Genomic DNA, 19,506 nt, shown 5'->3' with positions numbered 1-19,506 from the left:
TTATTGCCAGGCACTTTCTATATAATTGTTTCAGGCATGGGTCCAGAGGTATTAATCTGTGCATTTCTAGTGAGCCTGTAGCAGTTGTAGCTGTCTGGGAAATGCAGCAAACATCTATTACCAAGTGCAAGATTCATTATAGCTCTCGTTTTTCTTCTCTTCCACAGAAAATCACTACTTAAGGGAAAGTCTGGGAAAAAAATGTATATATTTTCATAGGCAAAGAGAGAGGGGAAAAGAGTGCCTTCAAGAAGAACACTTGGTCCAGTGGCTGCAAAGTCTCCAGGCTTGAGAGAGGAGAGAGGACTGGCAGAAGACAGGATGGTTTCTGCTTCACGGAGCACCAGCACAGCTCTGAGAGCTACTAAGCAATGACCCAGTTGGGATGCCACCTTGGCCATTACAGCAGTTAATTAGCAGAAGTTAGTTTTTCTGTCCGCTGCAAGAGTAGACCTGGGGACACCAGTAAGACCGTAGATCCCATCTTCAACCAGCTCACTGGGACAGAGGAAGGCATAAAGCACAAGTGGTCACAACCACCATTGCTCCAGCTTTTTTGTCTCAAGGGCATCCTGGGATGAAGTATCGAGCCATGCACTGCTGCGAGATGCCCCAGAGCACCATCTATCCACGTGGGCTGCTGGAAACACATCCTTTCAGAGAAGAACCACCAAGTTCCTTGTGTTTGCTCTACATTATTATATTATTTCTGTCACTGTAACAGGTAGGAGCACTAAGCGCAGACCAAGACCTTGATGTGGCAGGTGTTATGCAAAAAAAACAAAGCAAGAAAAGCAAGAACCCCTCACAATTAAATCAGCTGGAAGCATTCATTAGGAATGGTCCTAAATTGTAAGCATGACCCCTCCCTTTCCATGGCTGCTAGAGGGACATTGGTGTGGGATATGACAGAGCTTTCTTAAAGCCTAGACCTAAATGATGACTTTTCTCTCAACAGAGAAAAATGACCGTGGGTTTTCCATGCTCAGCACCAGTCACAGCACCCACTTGGCAGCTGGGCTTTTTTCCTCAATAGCTATGTTAATTGTCAGAAAATTGGATTTTTAAAAAAGTCACCCCTTTATTTAAATGGGACTGTAAGCACTTACTCCTGCCAGAATAAATTGAGTTTAGTCAGATTTTTGCCAAACACTCAGCCTGTTGCTTAATTTTAAGGAATTATAAACCTTCCCGTTTTATTTCTTCTTTAGGGTGTAGAAAAAAGATGTGTGGGCAAAAAATAGACAGATAGCACGTAGTACTTGGAAACTGGACAACATTACAGTAATAGGATCTCCCAAACTAATAGGTTTGTGAGACAGGAGGGACATTTCATCTCTGAAAAATGAAAATGAAATCTAACTCATTTTCTCAGAGGCAGTATTTTAAATAAGTAACCTGGCTTTTTTTTTCAGTGCTAAAAAGCAACGATGACCCCCAGAAACAAAAACCCCTGGTGAACAGAAGTGTTTTGCCACAGAAGGTAAAACTTCTGCCTTTTCAGCAGGTGAGCTCAGGGAGCTCAGCCATCCTGGAGTCAGTTCAGAAATAATCACAAAGTCCATCCCTGTGCCTTTAACCTTTGACATTGCCACACTACAAGGAAAAATAATTCGCTCTTGACTTCTGAATGCAAAGTGAAGTCTACACATAAAAAGGTCCCAGGTTTGATGAATTACTGTTCCCTTTACATGAAGACAATGTGTCAGTGTTTGAAATGCTATTGTGTGCTGCACATAAAAAGCAAGAAAATAAGACCAGCGGGCCAGATGCTGTCCTGTATGCTGGGTTAAATCCAGATGAATTTCTGTGAGCTCTATCAGCCTGTACTTACCCTATGGTATCTAAAATAAGAAATGAGCCAAGGTAAAAAAAAACAAACAAACAAACCCTAAGCTTTTTTTGGCTTAGTCTACATGAAAAAAGTCTCCTGCTTTTAAAGCAGCTGTTCTCCAGCTGAAATCCTTGTCATTTCTGGGAGAGGAAAAAAACCTAAAACAACAGCTGAGGACACATAAATATAATTTCTTGTGCCTCATTTTGTCTTCTCCCTCTCCTCATTTTTGCCTTTTAAACTTGCATTAAAATAATCCTGCGTCCTTACCAGGAGAGGGAGCCCGGAGCCGCTCCCGGAGCTCTGGGACTGCTCGATCAAATCCTTCAGGGACTCTCCGGGGGGAATGTAGGTCTCATCCTGCTCCAGCCCGATGCTGTACCGGGGCCTCGTCTCTTGGCGTTTGTATCTGCCGTTGTGCATGAAAGCGAAATTAGCTTTGAATACAATGAGCACATGTGCAATGAATAATGCACGTCGTCCTTCACGTCCGCTTCATTTATAGACTCACAGCTTCCTCTGCTGCCCCGAGGAATATGCTGGACTCCCTGCCCAAAATTTTCTATTTTATTTTTAGCAACTGTTTTCGGCATCAAAACTCTAAGTATAAAACTCAAAGACCGTGCAATCTGGTGTCAGTTTGCAAAGCAGCCAAATGTTTCTCTTTCAGAAACTTAAATATGTTTAAAACACAGACCAAGCAAATAGCCAGTTTTATTTTACTGACTGCAGTGGATCTTTTAGGAGCCAGAGGAGGCCAGGTCTTGGGATCTGGGACTATTTAAAAAATGTGACAAATTATTTAAACGTAATGTATGTAGATTATGATAACATTCTAGACAAATTTACTTACATTCCTGTATCCTTCTCTTTTTTATGATCGGTTCTTCATAAACACATTTAGAAGCCTTAGGTTTATTTACCCTATATAAAATTTGTCCTGTGGCTTTCTTAGACTCAGTAAAGAATAATCTGTGCCTCTACTTGAAGGGCTTTTTAGGATGTTGGGCAAAAGATGCTACATGAAATACATCACACAGGTATACCTGTGACTAGCATGAATGAAATACACATTTTTTCCTCATCATAAAATTACGGTTTCTCATTTCTTTTTCTTAAGGTCCACTTCAATTTTTTCAAATTCCTAAATCTATAAAAAGATGAATGTTGGGAGGAACATTAACAAGATGGTAAAGTATTCCTTATTTACCTGAAGTAGCAGAATATGATGATAAGCACCAGAAGTATACTGCAAACAGTCACCGAGATCAGCAGAGCCTTATGGTGAATGTTTCCTTCAGCAAAGTCTGGGGTTAAAAACAAGGAAGGTGGAAAACTTGGAAAGGGAGGTGGTACAAAGTCAGTATCAAAAGGCACACATGCCTTAAAAAGCGCAGCGAGCACAAGATCGTTTCCTTTATTTTCTACTGAAGTCCTATGCAAGATACCCCTGGATTCCCCAGGCATTTTATAGAATCATAGAATCGTTTAGTTTGGAAAAGACCTTTAAGATCATCGAGTCCAACCGTTAACCTAGCACTGCCAACTCCACCACTAAACCACGTCCCTAAGCACCACGTCTACACGTCTTTTAAACACTTCCAGGGATGGTGACTCAACCACTTCCCTGGGCAGCCTGTTCCAATGCTTGATAACCCTTTCAGTGAAGTAAAATTTCCTAATATCCAGTCTAAACCTCCCCTGGCGCAACTTGAGGCCATCTCCTCTCATTCTATGGCTTGTGACTTGGGAGAAGAGACGGACCCCCACCTCTCTACAACCTCCTTTCAGGTAGTTGTAGAGAGCAATAAAGTCTCCCCTGAGCTTCCTTTTCTCCAGGCTAAACAACCCCAGTTCCCTCAGCCGCTCCTCATAAGATTTGTTCTCCAGACCCTTCACCAGCTTCGTAGCCCTTCTTTGGACATGCTCCAGCACCTCATTTTGTCGCTTCCTTTTTGACCCTCACTGACCAGGGCAGAACCAGCACCTCCAAAAGCCTATTTAATGTTTCAGCCCTCACTCAGGCAAAACATTGCCTTGATTTGCAGTTCACTGTTTGTTTCTGAATGAAAAATCAATTAAGACTCATAGCTCTGTGTCTTAACCTAAGTGATCAGCCAGGACATACAAAAATTACTGCCTCTATCTTAAATCACTCTTATTAAGTAGCATCCTATCAAGCAGTTAATATATATATATATAAGAATAATTGCATTTATCCTAGGAGGGAAGACACAGCGGACCATCCAACCCCCAAGAAGGCAGGCCATGAGAGGCCTTGAAAGTACATTTCCATCACTGCAGAATAATCTGTCTCTTGGATCCTGTTTTAAACACCTGAGCAGGAATTTTCTCCTCCATTTGCTCTATAGCAGCCCTGTGTGCCAGCAAGTCCTTCCTATGCTGGTGGGAAAAATTATCCTTCCAGCAGCTATTCTATAAAACACTTGGAAAATGAAATGTGTCAAATAACTTGTAGAAAATGCCGTTACATAAAAACTATTAAAATGTTTCAGTCACTCGTTGCATGGAAGACTCATATTCTCCTTTAAAGTCTACCATCAATCTTCAAATTTGTATTCTCAACTCAGGCAAGCGGGTCTGACCTTCATGCATGCTCCTCTGCTGAAAAACAAAGAAACCTAGCACTATTCTTCTTTAACCTCCCCTACCCCCCAAAGTCTCAAAATTACGGTATTTCAGCATGCAGACACACACACCATCCTCCCAAAGTTGCTATCTGGTATAACGCAAATGAGGACTATGTTTTCTGAAGCTCTCCTAGCCTCACTGTCTTGCATCTTTCACACTAATGTTGAACACATCGTAAAATGCAAGAAACCTATCCGTATTGACTCATCCTGGAACGGCACTATTACGTTTCAGATTTACAAGGGTAATGAGACAAGGAGATTCCTAAGGGACTCTTGGTTTACTGTCAGGCTCTTTTATTTTACAGATCCAGTTTCTCCTTCTGTTTTTGCCCCCAAACTATTTCTTTCCTTCCCCTTTCCACTACAAACAGAGATTACCTACTAACACACCTTTTGATCACACTGGTCATGTTTTAGCCTGCCATTACCTGCTCCGGGAGCATTAACAATGTAAACATTCAAGACACGGCCGATGCCTTTGAAAGGCGACACTGACACGGTGTCTATCAGGAAAACACTGGAGCCCATCATTCTCCCTGCTGCAGCAGATTTCTACCTGGCCTGCCACTCCAAGTGGCCTGCGAGCCGAAACCGAGAGCCCACCGGGGAATCCAGACCTCTCTCGCGAAGGCGACGGCTGCTCGGCAGGGCTAAGGGCTTCGTTTCATGCTTTGTAAGCAGCCCGCGTTGGCCAGCCATCTCCCTCTAAAATGTGTGGTTTGTAACAGTTTAAGATGTCGCAGCCCATCAGCTGAGGAGAGGATAAACAGAGCACGCAGACCATATAGTGGGATTTTATACTGGAAGTTGGGCTTTTGTGCTTAGCAGTAACGAAGGTTGATGTCAGACGCAGAGGGAGCAATTCAGATCTTGCTCATACTTGTGTATGCTGGACATTAAAGCCACGGAAGTCTGCGCATTTACACAGACACAAGTGTTGCACTACCAGAACTTGTAAAGCATCCATACCGTCCATGCTGCCTGTGTGTGTCCGAGTATGTACATTTGGGAGAGGGATGATAAAGATGCTGAAATCTTGAATCAAATTAAACCCAATCATTTTTAGGGTTTAAACGATCCAAACCCTGTGCTCAACGTTTCTAATGGGCTTCTCCCATTCAGATAAGTAAATAAATGCAGTTTGATTTTCCCAGAGGCCAGAAGGTATTTTGGAAGTGCTGTGTAGCTCTCAAACAAACTTCAGACTCCAACACTACAAAATTTTTTGGTACCCAAATGCAATTATGTGAAGAAAATGCAAGGAAAGCATGCAAGACATACATAAAGGAATGCGTCTTGATCTCCGTGCTGGGAGTGGCCGATGCAGACTGCAGCAGCAGCGATGTTTATGCTCTTGCAGTAGGTGATGTCCGCCATGCTGATGAGGTCAGCTAACATAGCTTTAGTAGTGGCTCACTACGCACAGCATGGGCATGCAACTGGCTCTCACTGGAGAGGAGAACAACTTCCATATGTCTTTATATTTATTTGGCTACATATGATGAGAGGCAATACTGACGATAAGTGAGCTATTGTCTCACCTTTCAAATACTTCCTGCATTTGCAAAGCATTTTGGCAGAATTTCATTTGCTTGCTCACTTGAGGACTTCATAAACCTGCTGGCGCGTGGACAACACAAGATTAAAAGCATGCCCCCATTCTTATACCGGCAATGTCTGTTCTGCTGAACTGAGCCAGGCTGGTGCTGCTGGAGACCAGCTCTTCTCTCCTCCTACGGCCCGTGCTGTTCCCCACAGAGCAGCAGGACAAACCTCTCTTTCCCTGCACCATTTTCAGCACCTCCTTGGCCAGGTGGAGGGATGGGGCAGCTCAGCTGTGAGTCCGCTTAATCACGGGCTCGTGGACTCCGGGGTGGAGCCTGTGGGGGGTACCACTTGGTGCCGGTTTGCGTGACGTGACGGAGATACTCTGTCCTTTAAGAAGTCCAGCGCTGTGCTTTTCAGTGTTACGTTACTTGGCAACTGCACCATGCCAAGCAGCGGGGTTATGAGAGTAAGCAGTAGCTTCCATGGAGGCAGTGAGCGATCACCAGGAGCACAGTGGGGGGAGCGCAGAACAAACACGCAGTAGGTTTGGGAAGCTTCTTCACACACCTTGGCTGGCTGATAATAGCGAAGCCCAGCAAACGGCACATTAACAGTTCTATGTTGTACGAAACCAGTGGTGCGTGCCCATGTCAGTGGTGAGCAGTACAGAAAGGGAAAGGTGGCAACAAAAGGAGGGTCTTTGGTGATACCAAGCTGCCTCTCAGTTATTCTCCCCTGATTTCCCCCTCCTCCACCACTCGTTCCCCTCACTCTGCCATCCGCAGGACCGTGCTGAGGAGTGCATTGAAAATGCCACCCAGCAGGTTCAAGGGAGAAGTCAGCATATCAAAGGGAGAGGAGGTTCTCCTCCCTCCCCAGGTCCCTCCAGTTCACAATGTTACGGTTATCCGAGTAAAAACTGCAGTGAAATCTGAGGCGTGGAGACTGTGTGCACACATCAAACCCCATCATTCCTCCAATCATTCCCTTGCCCATTCATCACTAGCTCTACAGGCAGGGAGCCAGACACGGTGGCACCACCACTTCTGCTTATATAGGCTCTAAATCAGTAAAGATATATTTCTCCTTTCGACTGGTCTCAGCCTGTGCTTTCGCTGGGATTTCCAGGAATATCTTTTATTGTTTAAAGCAGAGGTGTTGTATCAGACCCAATTATGACTCTCATTTCCTTAATAAGACAGATGTACAGCTGGGACGAGGACTTCATGGTTTCTCTGGGGTATTTTATCCTGCTAGTTCTGTACCGAGATGAGCTCAAAACTTAGGCTTAGCTGTTTTTTCTTCCATCTTGCCTAACAAGCCTTGCTTTGACCACTGTTAATACTTCTAGCTCCTACTTTCATGTATGTGGTCCTCCTTTCTTTTCATGGGGGTGGGTAAAACCCACTTTCCAGCACATGCCAGGTCTGGAAAAGCACTTTGAGAACACAAGTCGCTTGCCTTTGTGGATGTTACCTTGGTGCATAGGTTAATTTGCAGTTCAACAACCTCTGACCTGCAGCTGGACGCTCTCCCTAGAGTCTGTTTCCCATGAGATACGACCTCAGATGTAAGTTCATCAGAAGCCAAATTTCTGTTTGTTTTTTAAATGCTGAGGAACATACATATTTTTCATGGAATCCTGGAGGTCATAAGGTTGTTCCTAGAAGCTTGTTTTTAAGTTCATCTTCTCTTTCTTTGTACTTACAGTTTATGTTAAATTTGATATACAATTCTAACAGTACTCAGTCAATCACAGCCTAACCTAAATGTTTCCAACAGAAACAACGATCACAGCCATCGTACTGGGCACTGGCAGTAACATGTATTTGTACATAGTATTTGTACCTGGTTGCAGTGAGGATCTACAGTGCAAACTATGGCTTTTCTCTGAGCTTTCACATTAGGATACAGCAATGACAAATTAAAACAGGCCTGGCACCAAGAATGACATCTTTACTTAAGGCTTTAATAAAGGCGCTGACTTCAGCCCTGTCCAGCCACATTTAATGAGGCAGCTCCTGAAATGTATTTCCACAATATAATATCAGGATACCGGTAGTGCAGAGCTTATTTCAAACAAAAGTCTTCAGAATATGTTGAGTGAATACATCGCCTGTCATTTGTCATGCTAAAATAGACAACTTTGCAACACAGAGCAGCTAGAATCCTGTTCCAATTCTATGAATTTTTTCTTTCAACAAATATTCTCTCTACTATTTAATGGGTCTGCCACCACGGCGCCCAAGTGATGCTTTATTTACCCCATACACACACAGAGCAAAACCAACATCAATCCAAACAACTTCTGGCACTACCAAAAGCTTGTTTTATTGCTTTCTGTATAAGCAGCAGATAGTATTGCCAAATAACTAAAATCTTAATAAGGCAGATGTCTAGCATTAGGCATTGGTTCAGTATTTTTAAGTAGTTTTAATATAGAATAAACTCAGTCCGCAGCAAGAAGAAATCATGGCAGTGTTTTCCAAACTGAAATTATATTTATTGATATACTAAGTAAGTGTGAACAAATATTGACTTCCTTTTGGAGCTCCTCTCTCAGTCCAAAGAACTTCTTAAAATGAAAAAAACAACAAAGTAGTACATAACTCTTATGTTGGAAGTCAGAATTTTATGAGCTTTCGCTGACTTAATGGCTTGCTAGTAAACAGTGAAATATTTACATACTACTCTCCATAGGCCTGATTCTGCAGCCCATCTGTGCAGAATTTCATAGGCGTGAAGGGAACAGCTTACATGAGCGAAGGCTTTCTCTGAGCATGCATTTGTGTAAGTATCTGCTGTTTGCGTAATTAAGCGTGCATCTGCACACTGATCTGGATTTTCAACTCAGAATGCCACGATTACAAATACTCCTGCAACCTCGAACTGACTCTCGCAGACTAAACTCCATGCTGACCACCACAAACCTTGGCCATTGCTGCCAATGCCTAGAGTTTATCATGGATGAATTTACACTTACTTAGGAATACATTTCTCTAAAATGTATTCTGCAACATCCAGACAAAATAGTTTTACCAACTTTCAGAAAGTGATGTTTAAACAAACAAACAAACAGAAAAGCTAAAAGCTTGCCCCAGAATCTACTAAGTTAATACACGGCCATTTGTTCTCAAATAACAAATAAAAAAAAAAATAAATCGGTGCATGAATTCTTACTCTACATTCTATTTTCAGCTACATTTTTCAAGTAGAAAATCCGCTTTAGTGACTAGTTATTGTCCTAGTGCTGGATTATCAGGTCTTTTAAATAAGAAAAGCATAATGGACTTCAGTCAACTTGAACTGATTGATTAACCACTGGAGACCTGGTCCCAGATGTGTGTGGAGTTATGAACAACAGTAACGCATGTTGCGGGGACTAGAAAGAGGATTCAATTTTATTATCAGGCTAAAAACATAAACAGCAAGAGGCATCCTCTGCCACAACTAACCTAAGTCTTTGGGATGATCACTGACAGCCAGCAGGTCTGTGCTAGGACAATACTGTGCGACTCCAATGCATCTGGTGCTCACTGCATGTATGCAATAGCAATAATAGTAAGTATCAGCAACCACGGGTCAAGGCACCACTCCCCACATGACCTATAGGAATTCAGTGATACTGCTTAATGCAGTTTATCTCTCTAATCATGTGCAGTTGGAGGGGGGTGCTTTGCTTATGGCTTTGTTTCTTCCTAAGGCACAAAGAGCAACAGTAGGAAAAGGTCAGTTTGGGACTGGATTTACTTCCCCTTACCTCGATTTTTCAGTGGTGGCAGCGTCGGGTGAAGGTGTTTGTTACAGTAATCTTGGCCTGTGCAACATTCAATAGATCTTCTTTGGTGTGGAATAGGAGTGTCCTGCAACAATTTGATAGAAAGCACAGTAATTATCTGTGTTGTAAATATACATGGTCATTCTGGCACTTGCGAGGAAGATGTGCTTGTTAGCTGGACTGCGGTCTGTTACAGATTTCTAGGATGTGTGGAGTAAGGATTTCTGCCACCAAGCATATCCAGCAACATTTCATCTAAATAATTAAGAGATTAATTCACCCCTAACGTATTTCTATTGGTGCCCTAGTGCTGCAGAAAGGACTGATTGACTCTAATGGTGCAAGACAGAACTGTGAGTGTCACATGCGTCCATCAGTTAGACTTATGTTACAAAAATAAGTTAACGTGGGTATTCAAAACAGTTTAGCCACAATAATACAGGAATTGCTGTGTGGACTAATTTAGCTGCTGCTTCTGCTCTCATGAGAAGCTGGGTAAAATACCTTACATGGACCTTGATGGTTAGACAGTTCCCTTACTCATGTAAAATCATTTAAGGTTAACATTAGGAAAGGCAAACACTTCAGAGCCACTCTGCTCCATTGCCCATACCCCTTCCATTCCTGCAGTGAGATTTGCTCTCCATCAGGTGATCACTGTACTTGAAGGGAATTTCTGGCACAAGAAATCCAAAATCAAAGTGCAAGTGCATGTCAGACATAAAGGTTGCTGCAGTCCATCAAATAACATCCTAACTAACTTTAGCTGCCATGGAGACTTCAGGAATTAGACTGCATTTCTGTAAATTCAAACTTCCTCTGAGCGGGAGTGTTACTAGTAATAGCAGTGCAAAAACCAAAAACTTAAGTTATTGTTAGGAGCAGCTATAACATCACCATTCGGGGATATAAATGCACTCCCCTCAGCAATCAATGCGGAGCCACTGCCAAATGAACAGAAGAGAAAAACATGGACACAGTAATGTCTGTTGACTGCACTTTAATTGAAAGCTATCAAAAAGCCAAGCGACACTCTGGCAGCAAATGCTTCCTTACCCGACACTGGAAGTCCGAGCCCTCTAATCCAAGACATCCCTTGGTGACTAAATGTCCACCGGACTCATCTTCTTCTATTATGGTGAAGCAGTAGCCATCAGTGCTGAGGATTGGAAATACTGAATCAGGAAAAGGCTTTGAAGTGGAAAATGTGCTGCTGAATATAGTCTTAAACTCTGCTCCTTGCAAGGCAAGTCTGCCATTAACAAATTGATGTAAGGCAGGCTGGAAGACTCAGGCACCCAAGGCAACCTCTCGCAATGCAGTCCAACAGCCGACAGCGCTGCGGACCAGCTCTTGCACACACAAAGGAGGCTCTGCCTTGGAGTTGACACACTTACCTTTCCAACATTTCACAGCTATAAACCCCACTAACAAACATCTCAGTTCTCTGCCTATGGCCATTAGTGTGTTAAGACTTTGGAGACCTATATAAACGCAAGCATCAACGCTACAGCAGGTCTGCCTTGCGTGTGGGAACAAGGCATGGATATTTGCACCACGGTGGAGACCTGAAGAAAGAAACATTTTTGAGATACTAAACATAAAATATTATTAAGAGTGATTTGTGATTCTTGTTTTAACCATATTACAAACTGCAACACTCTTGTGTATGAGTCCTTGAGTTATCATCAACACCCTTCGTAACTGTTTACTTGGGTTATAAGCCTAAAGTGATCCATAACGCTTCCGTTTACAGGAACGTGCACCAGGGAGGACGAGTATACTAACAGATGGCTAGATGGTGCTGGTGATAAATGTTCTTCCTCGATGAAGGTCAAATGCCTGAATGCTATGGAAAGAGGGGGAGGAGGGCACGAACAGGGTGGCTGCCTTTTACTAAGACTGCTGTACATTAATTTCTCAGCACTCTGAGGGAGATACGTAACATGTAAGAAACACAAATTGACCGATTTGCAGGAAGGATCCAAAAATAAAGAAAAAACTCTTTAATATGAGACATTTAAGTCACATAAAAATAAAATATTCTGTTATTTCCCCAGGAAAATAACACTGGTTATTATGTGCAATGAGTATTTTTCAGAAGAGAAGAAACAAACTCGGTTAAAACAAGGAAATAAAAAGAAAAAAGCATTAGAAAATTTAAACACAGCAAGATTTCAGATGATTTGCTCCTTACTCGAACGAAAGGAGAGTCTAACAGAGCAACAACAGCAAAGGCAATGAAGATGTAGGAAACGAGAGGCACAGTTACACATATAAGAGATAAACACAATTTGTAAGTATTAGCTACACGACAGAGAGATGCTGGATAGGATCATGTCAAACATTTGCTGTGGCATATTTTTATATTAGTGGTGCAGGGTCTAGCCACAGTAAGCTTATTACTTCAAATAATAATCTATCACGGGTTATTGACTTCTGGATTTGAAAAGTAACCAGTTACACGTTACAAATTAGCTTCTCGGAGAAGCAAGCAATGACTTCTACCCTTCTTTGACATTGTGCATACGAGTAAGGCAAAGGAGACGGCAACCCTTCTGGGCAACAACCACCTTGATCTCATTGCCTAAGCTTAAAAGATAGGAACAATAGGATTGCCAAGAAGAGAGACTTTAAGGAATCCATTAGAGTAGAATATTATATTAGATTAGATTTTATTTGTTTGCATGGTGCCTTTGATTCAAAGTAATGAGTAAGTTTAACCCAGGGGACAGAGCAACAAAACAATAAATTGCAATCAAGTGAAACACAAAAATGCACTCCACAGCTAACAGTCCCCAGCAAAAACCAAAATGCTCAGTTCACCAAAGGAAAGCAGGGGAAAGAAAAGTCAAATTGTTTGCAAAAGGGAAAAAAGAATCAGGAAAGTCAGCAGTTTTATTTCTTTTTTTTTTCTGGCTTGCCATGGGACTCTGATTCTTAGCTCATTTCTGAAAATTAAATTCAGGCTCCTCAAGCACTTTAGTCCCTCTGAAAATTTTACTCCAGATTTAAAAAGACAAACAAAATCAGATTGGATAGAGCAAGAGGGAAAAGTTATAAATCTCCAACAATAAGGATAAATCATGTTCTTTACAGACAACAGTAATGAAGGAAAAGTGCGAGACAATTAAAAATAGCAATGCTGAGCAGAATAAACATTGGTACGGCTTCTTCTACCTCTAAGAAAATAATAAGGAATTTTCATGCAATGTAAGAACTCACTATCTTATTGAAAATTTCTCAGGTGTTTGGGCAAGAGGTAGAAGTGACTCTTCTGAAAAGAAGGAAGTATCTTTTACCTGCTTACCCCCTCCTGCCCCCGACCTTTTTTCCTGGTTCACAGGATGTCAGATGGATATTGCAAGTAAAGGGCAGGGCATACCCCTGCTGTTTTATTGATTACACTACCTCATACCTGCCTATGGTAGAAATGAAACTGTTCTTACTATTATAACATGTCAGATAAGTCTGCATCATCTCAATTTTATGTTTATTTTGGTGACTGCACAAATAGAAACATAGGTACATCGCTGATAAATGCAAAGCAATACAAAAACCCCATTTGCCACTTCCTAGCAAAAATGTGTAGTATAGAATTAGTATTTTCTTAAACTCTGTAGTTTGAATTCTGTGTAATATGATTCTGCAAATGATGTGTAAAGAAGGAACTCAACCTGATGTTACTGAATACATCCAGGTACACATCCAATAACCTCCTCCACTAAAGCATCATCTTATTAGAGTATGGTGCAGGAGAGTGATTAAATACATTTTGGATGTGATCACTAATAAGCACAGATTTGGTATGCCACATATTTGCCAAGAGTGAATTTTTACAGCCAAGTTAAATGCCAGGAAAATAGAGGGAGTTAATAGTGGAAGCACTGACAGACACTGATGTAGAAGGTGCTGCTACAATTACAGATTACCAGAAAGAAAGAGGAGATCTTAACTGAGACCTTTACTAAATGTCAGAAGAGAGGAACAGAGGCCAACAGCTTTGCAGCTGCTCACACAGATGTCCTCACTGGCCAACAGCCATTTCTCAGAGAAGATGCTATACCTCAGCTACCAAAACTTGACTGCTGAAGATGTCCTGTCCTGCTCTCTGTGTGCGTGACACAGCCAGGGATGGTAATATATAACTTGGAAAAGCAACGTCTTTCCCTCATTCAGTGCCTATCACAAACAGATGGGTTAAATAACTTGATAAAAAGATTCCTTATCTTTAATTTTATTTGCAATTGAGTCCATATGAGTATTATTATTTTTGTCCGCTCCTCCTCTTTATACTCCTGCTTTTGGTATCAGAAAGAGCTACAGCATCTTTTTATTTCCATCCAACGCAACATGACAAGTTTCTACACTGTTTTTAAAAATGATTAAAAAATGTTAGATTATATTATGCACACAAACTGGGAAGTTCATATTCTTCTGTAAAGACTGTCTGAAATAATCTAATTCAAAAATTGGCTGGCTCCCAATTTGCATCTAATTCATGTATTTTGCAGCATCCTTCACTTAAGGAGGATGATGAAGGCGAAATTTAGCAAAACACTGTCTTTGGACACCATCCATAAAACAAAGAGTCACTGTAAATGTGTTCAACACAGCCTAATTTTTCAGAAAAAATAATATAGTTAGCAGCTGTGCATCAGGGAAGTAACATGAAACCAAGTGAGAAGAGCATTACACAGTTGTTGAGCCAGATGCACCTTCAGATGCTTGCACAGCCACTCTGAAGGCAAGGAGAGGCATACAGGTGTACCAAAGCAAAGAAGTTGGCTCACAGCAGGCCACTATTTCTGGCCACACTAGTCTCCAAGATGGTGATGCTGGTCCTACCACGCACGCTCTGCTGTGTACGGTACCTTTGGCTCGCTGGGTGCTCGACAATGACCCTACAACACAGAGAGAAAGGAGGGTACCCAATGCATCCTAGCAGAGCATCTTTTCATGTATCATATATAGGTCTATCAATCAATATTTTTCTATACTACCTGCCCATACTACTCTCCGAAGACTGAGACATGACCCAGCCCACCAAATGTGTCTTGCATTGTTCTACCAAATCACAAATTAGATCAAACAGTTCTTCCTGACACGTGGGGTCACAATGCAGAAAACAAGCCATTATGCCAATCTGTGAGGGAGAGCCTTAGAAACTGTCCAGGCTGACTGTATGAGATTTGACAGGTCTATAGACCTCATAGAACAACCTGGGGCATAGCAATAACACCAAGCATGGGTACCTCTGCATTTTCACCAGGGCTCTCTAGCACCTTTCACTTATGTGCAAAATCCATCTCAGTAGATGCGAGAACAATCAAGAAGCAAATAGTCAAAATAAAGCTACTCATCTTCCTCTATTCCTTTTCCCTCCTTCTTTTATTCCTTTCTTCTGTCTCCAAAATTTAAACACAGACCAAATGTTTTCTTTTACTTGACCTTAAGATTACACTGCAGCTGAATTTGTATGATGTAGTTTCTTCTTTAATGCTAGGATAGACTTAACATGGATATTTGCTGTTTTGAAATTTTTTTTGGTATAAGTAAATACAATATGCAAGAGAAGTCTTAGGTGTTCCAGCACTTTCTGCACAGTCACACCAAAGTACTCCCACACGCTAAAAAACTGAGAGTAATGCAACAGGTCTCAATACAGGGAGACTGGACTTGCATTACTATTTAGCTTAAGGTTTATATTAAATACTTAATGGGCAAGCCCCAAACAAAACTAAGAATGAGGAATTTCTGGGGCACAGTTGAAAAGCGTGGGAGGGGGACTTTGTGTTTCAGTTTAAACACTGGGGGCGAAGTCACCTGCTGAGCCACATATGAGACATACAGCCCTGGAAGAGGGGGCAAGGAAAGACTGGAGCTTGCAAGAACTTGTCTCTTTGGTTGACCTTTGGGTTTTTGTTTTAATCATCAAAGGGGACTTAACTGTCTCCGGTACAGTCCTGTATAAGGATTACATTAAAAAATAAACATAAAAAAAAATTGAAAGGCTAACCTGTAAGATCTCACCATAGTTCCTTTATCAGAAAAAGTTCAACTTTACCCTAAAAATTAAAGTTGCTTAAATGAAAAGTTGCCTAATTTGGCCCACTGTTGAAGTCGTCTTCCTTCTGCATACCAAATTACAAAGAAAATTCAATCCTATCATCTGGAGAACAGGAGAATGAAAATAACATCACTCAAGTGAATTATCACCTCTGGTAACACTGAAAAGGCAACTTAATTATTTTATTGCTTTAGATAACCAAAGCTACCTCAAGGCACAGTTGGGCAGAAACACAATTAAGACCAGTAGGCAACACATAAGAAATTAAACTCTATCAGCCCGATCTTTAAAACTGTCAGCATTTATTTGTGAATGGAAAATAGAGTACAACAAGGCACCTAATCAGCCTCTGCCTTTACTGCAATCCCATTACAGTCAAAGCCAATTAAATCTAACACTACTTTTTAAAATATGCAATTAATTATGATTAGACACAACTGCCCGTGCATTCACTTTGTACACACAAAACTTGAAATGGAACAGTAAAACAAGGTCCTGGTTGTGTTCAAAGCAGCTTTGAGCTTCTTTACTGAAAGCCTTTTATGAATTGCACAGATGTTCAGAAAGAAGAATAAAGTTTCAACACGCTGCAGGTTAACACACCCTTTACAAGCAGAGGATTGCAAACCTTCTGCAAAGATCTTAATTGTCAGGGCCCCGAGTGCACTAATGAGCTTCAACTGCTCAGAGTGGCCCCACCTGGGACCCCCCCACCCATACACACCCCCTGCCCAGGGGCTCCATTTAAGCTCAGGTCTGAGCATCAAACCTGAGTGATGGTACAGGAGTGCTTATCTCCAGCCCCATCTCCTGCCTGGATCTAGATCACTACTAGCCATGTGAAGGACCACTGAGGGAGCCATCTCTGCCCATTGTGTTTGGGTACCCTTGGGGAAATGGGGTCCTGGTGGGTGAGGATATGGCTGGGCCCAGCATCACCCTCAGCTCCTGGCTTGGCCCCCTTTCACTGCTCCCTGCCACTAACCCTCTCTTGATGAGATGACCCTGTAATGGGTCTTCTAAAACTTGTTGTGCTTGTGGATTGCCCCATTTTTTTAAAGCACACTCTAACTAGAGCTACTGCTCTTCTGTTGATATAGAAACCAATCTGCATTTTAAGCTGCAGTGTTATCCTTAGCTCCCTAAAGTATTATTGGACTTAAGCTGCGGAAGTATAAAGAAAGGGAAATTCTGTATAGGAACATAGCAGGCTGTTAGAGGATTTGATACAGATGTGGTTAAAGAATATTGACTTTTAAATTTCTAAAAATACAATTATGGAGAGGATTTTAAATGGCCACCAGATGTCCACATTTTTATATAAATGTGCAGACTACTGGTACTACAGGCAGGATCTATACTTTAATAGATAAATACCTGTGGTAGCAGACCAAAATCTTCAGGTGGGATGGCAGACTGCTTTTTATGAGATATTTTTAATGGTGATTGCAATAGGACTAGCTATTTTATTCCGAGAGTTTTAATTTAAACGCAGCTGGAAACACTTTCCCATTGAACTTTCAGAGCCCTCCTTGCTCCTGGGCACACAAAAGGCTTCCCTGCTTTGGTGAGAGCCACGGTAGGGACAGTGCCTGATGCTCTCCAGAGCCCAAGCCCGGGCTATGGATGTGCTCAGTGAATTTCCTGGGTGTCGGGGCTTTACCAGGCCCTTGGGTGCCCCAGCACGTGCTGGCTTGTCCCTACAGGGCTGGCAGATCCAAGCTTTGCAGGTCCAAGCACAGCCCAAAGTTTAACAGACTGATAGAGCTGACAAGAGGTTTGATTTTTTTTAAACATAAAATGTAAAGGGCTTTTAGTGGCTACATCTGAGGGAAGCAGATAATTAATGCAATAACTTAATCTGGAGCAGTTCATTTATTCTTCAGACAAACACACTGCAATCAATACTGCTTGAACTTCAATATGGGGAAACTTCCTTTATAGTGAGGTTCAATGAGAATTCCTGAGTGCTTTAAAACTGTGTGCCAACACTCATCTGGGCTAGGATGAAATATGAAAGTTACTGCCTGACTAGTAGGATGATCCCAAAACACAGGGGAAACAAATAATCCCTGCTAACCTGGTTGGTCTTGGTCAAATATTTTGAAACTTGCTCTCAACCCAGCCAGCTAACCAGAGACCTAATAACTACTCTTTCCCAACAGTAAACTTCAGACCCTCTTCTCTCTGTAACATCCCATTTCACTTTCCAGCTGTAATTCCAGCTACATAGTAGGGAATTTAAGAAGCAAATTATTACAGACTAACAGTTAAAAGCAGATGTAGGGAAAACACAGGGTGTTGTGTCCTTGGTACCTCACTGCAGCTCTCACACCAAGGGAGGGGGAGCCATAGCAATGATCACCATCCTGAAAAGGATTATTGCTGACAAGCCATGAAGGCAGGGTATTTAATTTAAGTTAAATTTTTTGTTTTATATTACTCCAAACCCTTCAGCAATTCTCCACTTATCCTGTTGCTCACTGGGCAAGTGGCAAGGTGGATACTGCTCAGGTGACAGCACAGGATAGGAAAGAGGAGTAGCTCTAATGCAAGTCTTTTGACTGTTTCCATTTTCCCAGACAGAAAAGTGATTAATATTTGATGGATAAATTCCAGTTTCAATTATTATTTTGAAGTCTAAATTGGAAAAAAATAATTTTGTCACTCAAGTAAAACATTCAAGCCTGAAATGTGCAAAGATTATGAAGAAAAAGGGGTTATAATTTTGTGTTTTATTATCACTTAACTGCCTATCCTTGGGCATTAACACCTAAAAACAAGTTTGGTATTTGACACTGTAAGGAGGACTCTGAAGAGAGTTTCCTTAAAACATCGCACTGAGGGAAAATGTACAAGTCTATTTTAATAGGATATTTACTCATAGTTCCTGGTAACATGAAAAATACTTAATGTCAATGATGCCTACGAAGCAATGTGCAACAGCAGGCCTCCCCAGATGGGGTATAAACCTTGTTCAATGGGTTCGTTAACATGGATCCCTTTGTGCTTCCTAATTCATGGATTTAAGCCATCTGCAACTTCCCTGTTCCTGCGTGTGTGAGACAGCATGTGTGAAAGCAGTGGCTCTGGCTGGGCAGGAACAGGAAACAGCTGATTCACACTGCAGGGGATCTGCAAATTGCTATCAGAGTGGGGTTTTACAGCTTTTTAAACTGACTGCCATGTGAGAGGAGTTAGGTCTAACTCCTGGCTAGAGGATGGGTTTGAAGGAAGAGGATAGAAAGGGGAAATGGTATTTACAGTTGTCATCAAAACTTTGATACACTTCAGTGTGAAACTGCAGGCTGAGCAGAGTTAAGTCAGGCTACAAAACACCACTCAAAAATCCAACAAAGCAATTGATACCTTCAGCAACCTTAGGCTTTCCCCATCTATCTTTTTAATGCGCTGCCTTGAGGAGCTGACACAATGTTAGACTGTCTCACCTCAAACAGCACTGCATACCCAACCGGTATTGCAGCTGGGCTCACATCTGTGCCCTGCTTCGATGCTTCTCACATTCCCACTACTCCACTAGGCTACAGCTGATGGTGAACATCTCCAGTATCCCACCTGCTCTAAGTAAGCAGAAAAGTTTAAATTCCTCATGTGGAACATG

General features: G+C 41.8%; 1 protein-coding gene across 9 annotated transcripts in view; it reads right to left on the bottom strand.

Annotated features, from left to right (window-relative positions):
• BMPR1B (bone morphogenetic protein receptor type 1B) overlaps window positions 1-19,506 on the bottom strand; it is a 296,363-nt gene that overhangs the window by 10,892 nt on the left and 265,965 nt on the right. For all 9 annotated transcript variants that reach the window (XM_072862758.1, XM_072862757.1, XM_072862759.1 and 6 more), the window contains 4 exons: window positions 10,871-10,973; window positions 9,797-9,899; window positions 3,045-3,141; window positions 2,105-2,243 (listed from right to left, as the gene is read on the bottom strand). In XM_072862758.1, coding sequence (XP_072718859.1) covers window positions 2,105-2,243; window positions 3,045-3,141; window positions 9,797-9,899; window positions 10,871-10,973 — 442 coding nt within the window. The remainder of the gene's footprint in view (window positions 1-2,104; window positions 2,244-3,044; window positions 3,142-9,796; window positions 9,900-10,870; window positions 10,974-19,506) is intronic.

The sequence above is a fragment of the Ciconia boyciana genome, chromosome 5 (genome assembly GCF_034638445.1).
Source record: "Ciconia boyciana chromosome 5, ASM3463844v1, whole genome shotgun sequence".
Lineage (NCBI taxonomy): Eukaryota > Metazoa > Chordata > Aves > Ciconiiformes > Ciconiidae > Ciconia > Ciconia boyciana.
The sequence above is the reverse complement of the archived record's forward strand: the minus strand, read 5'-3'. Positions and strand labels throughout refer to the sequence as shown.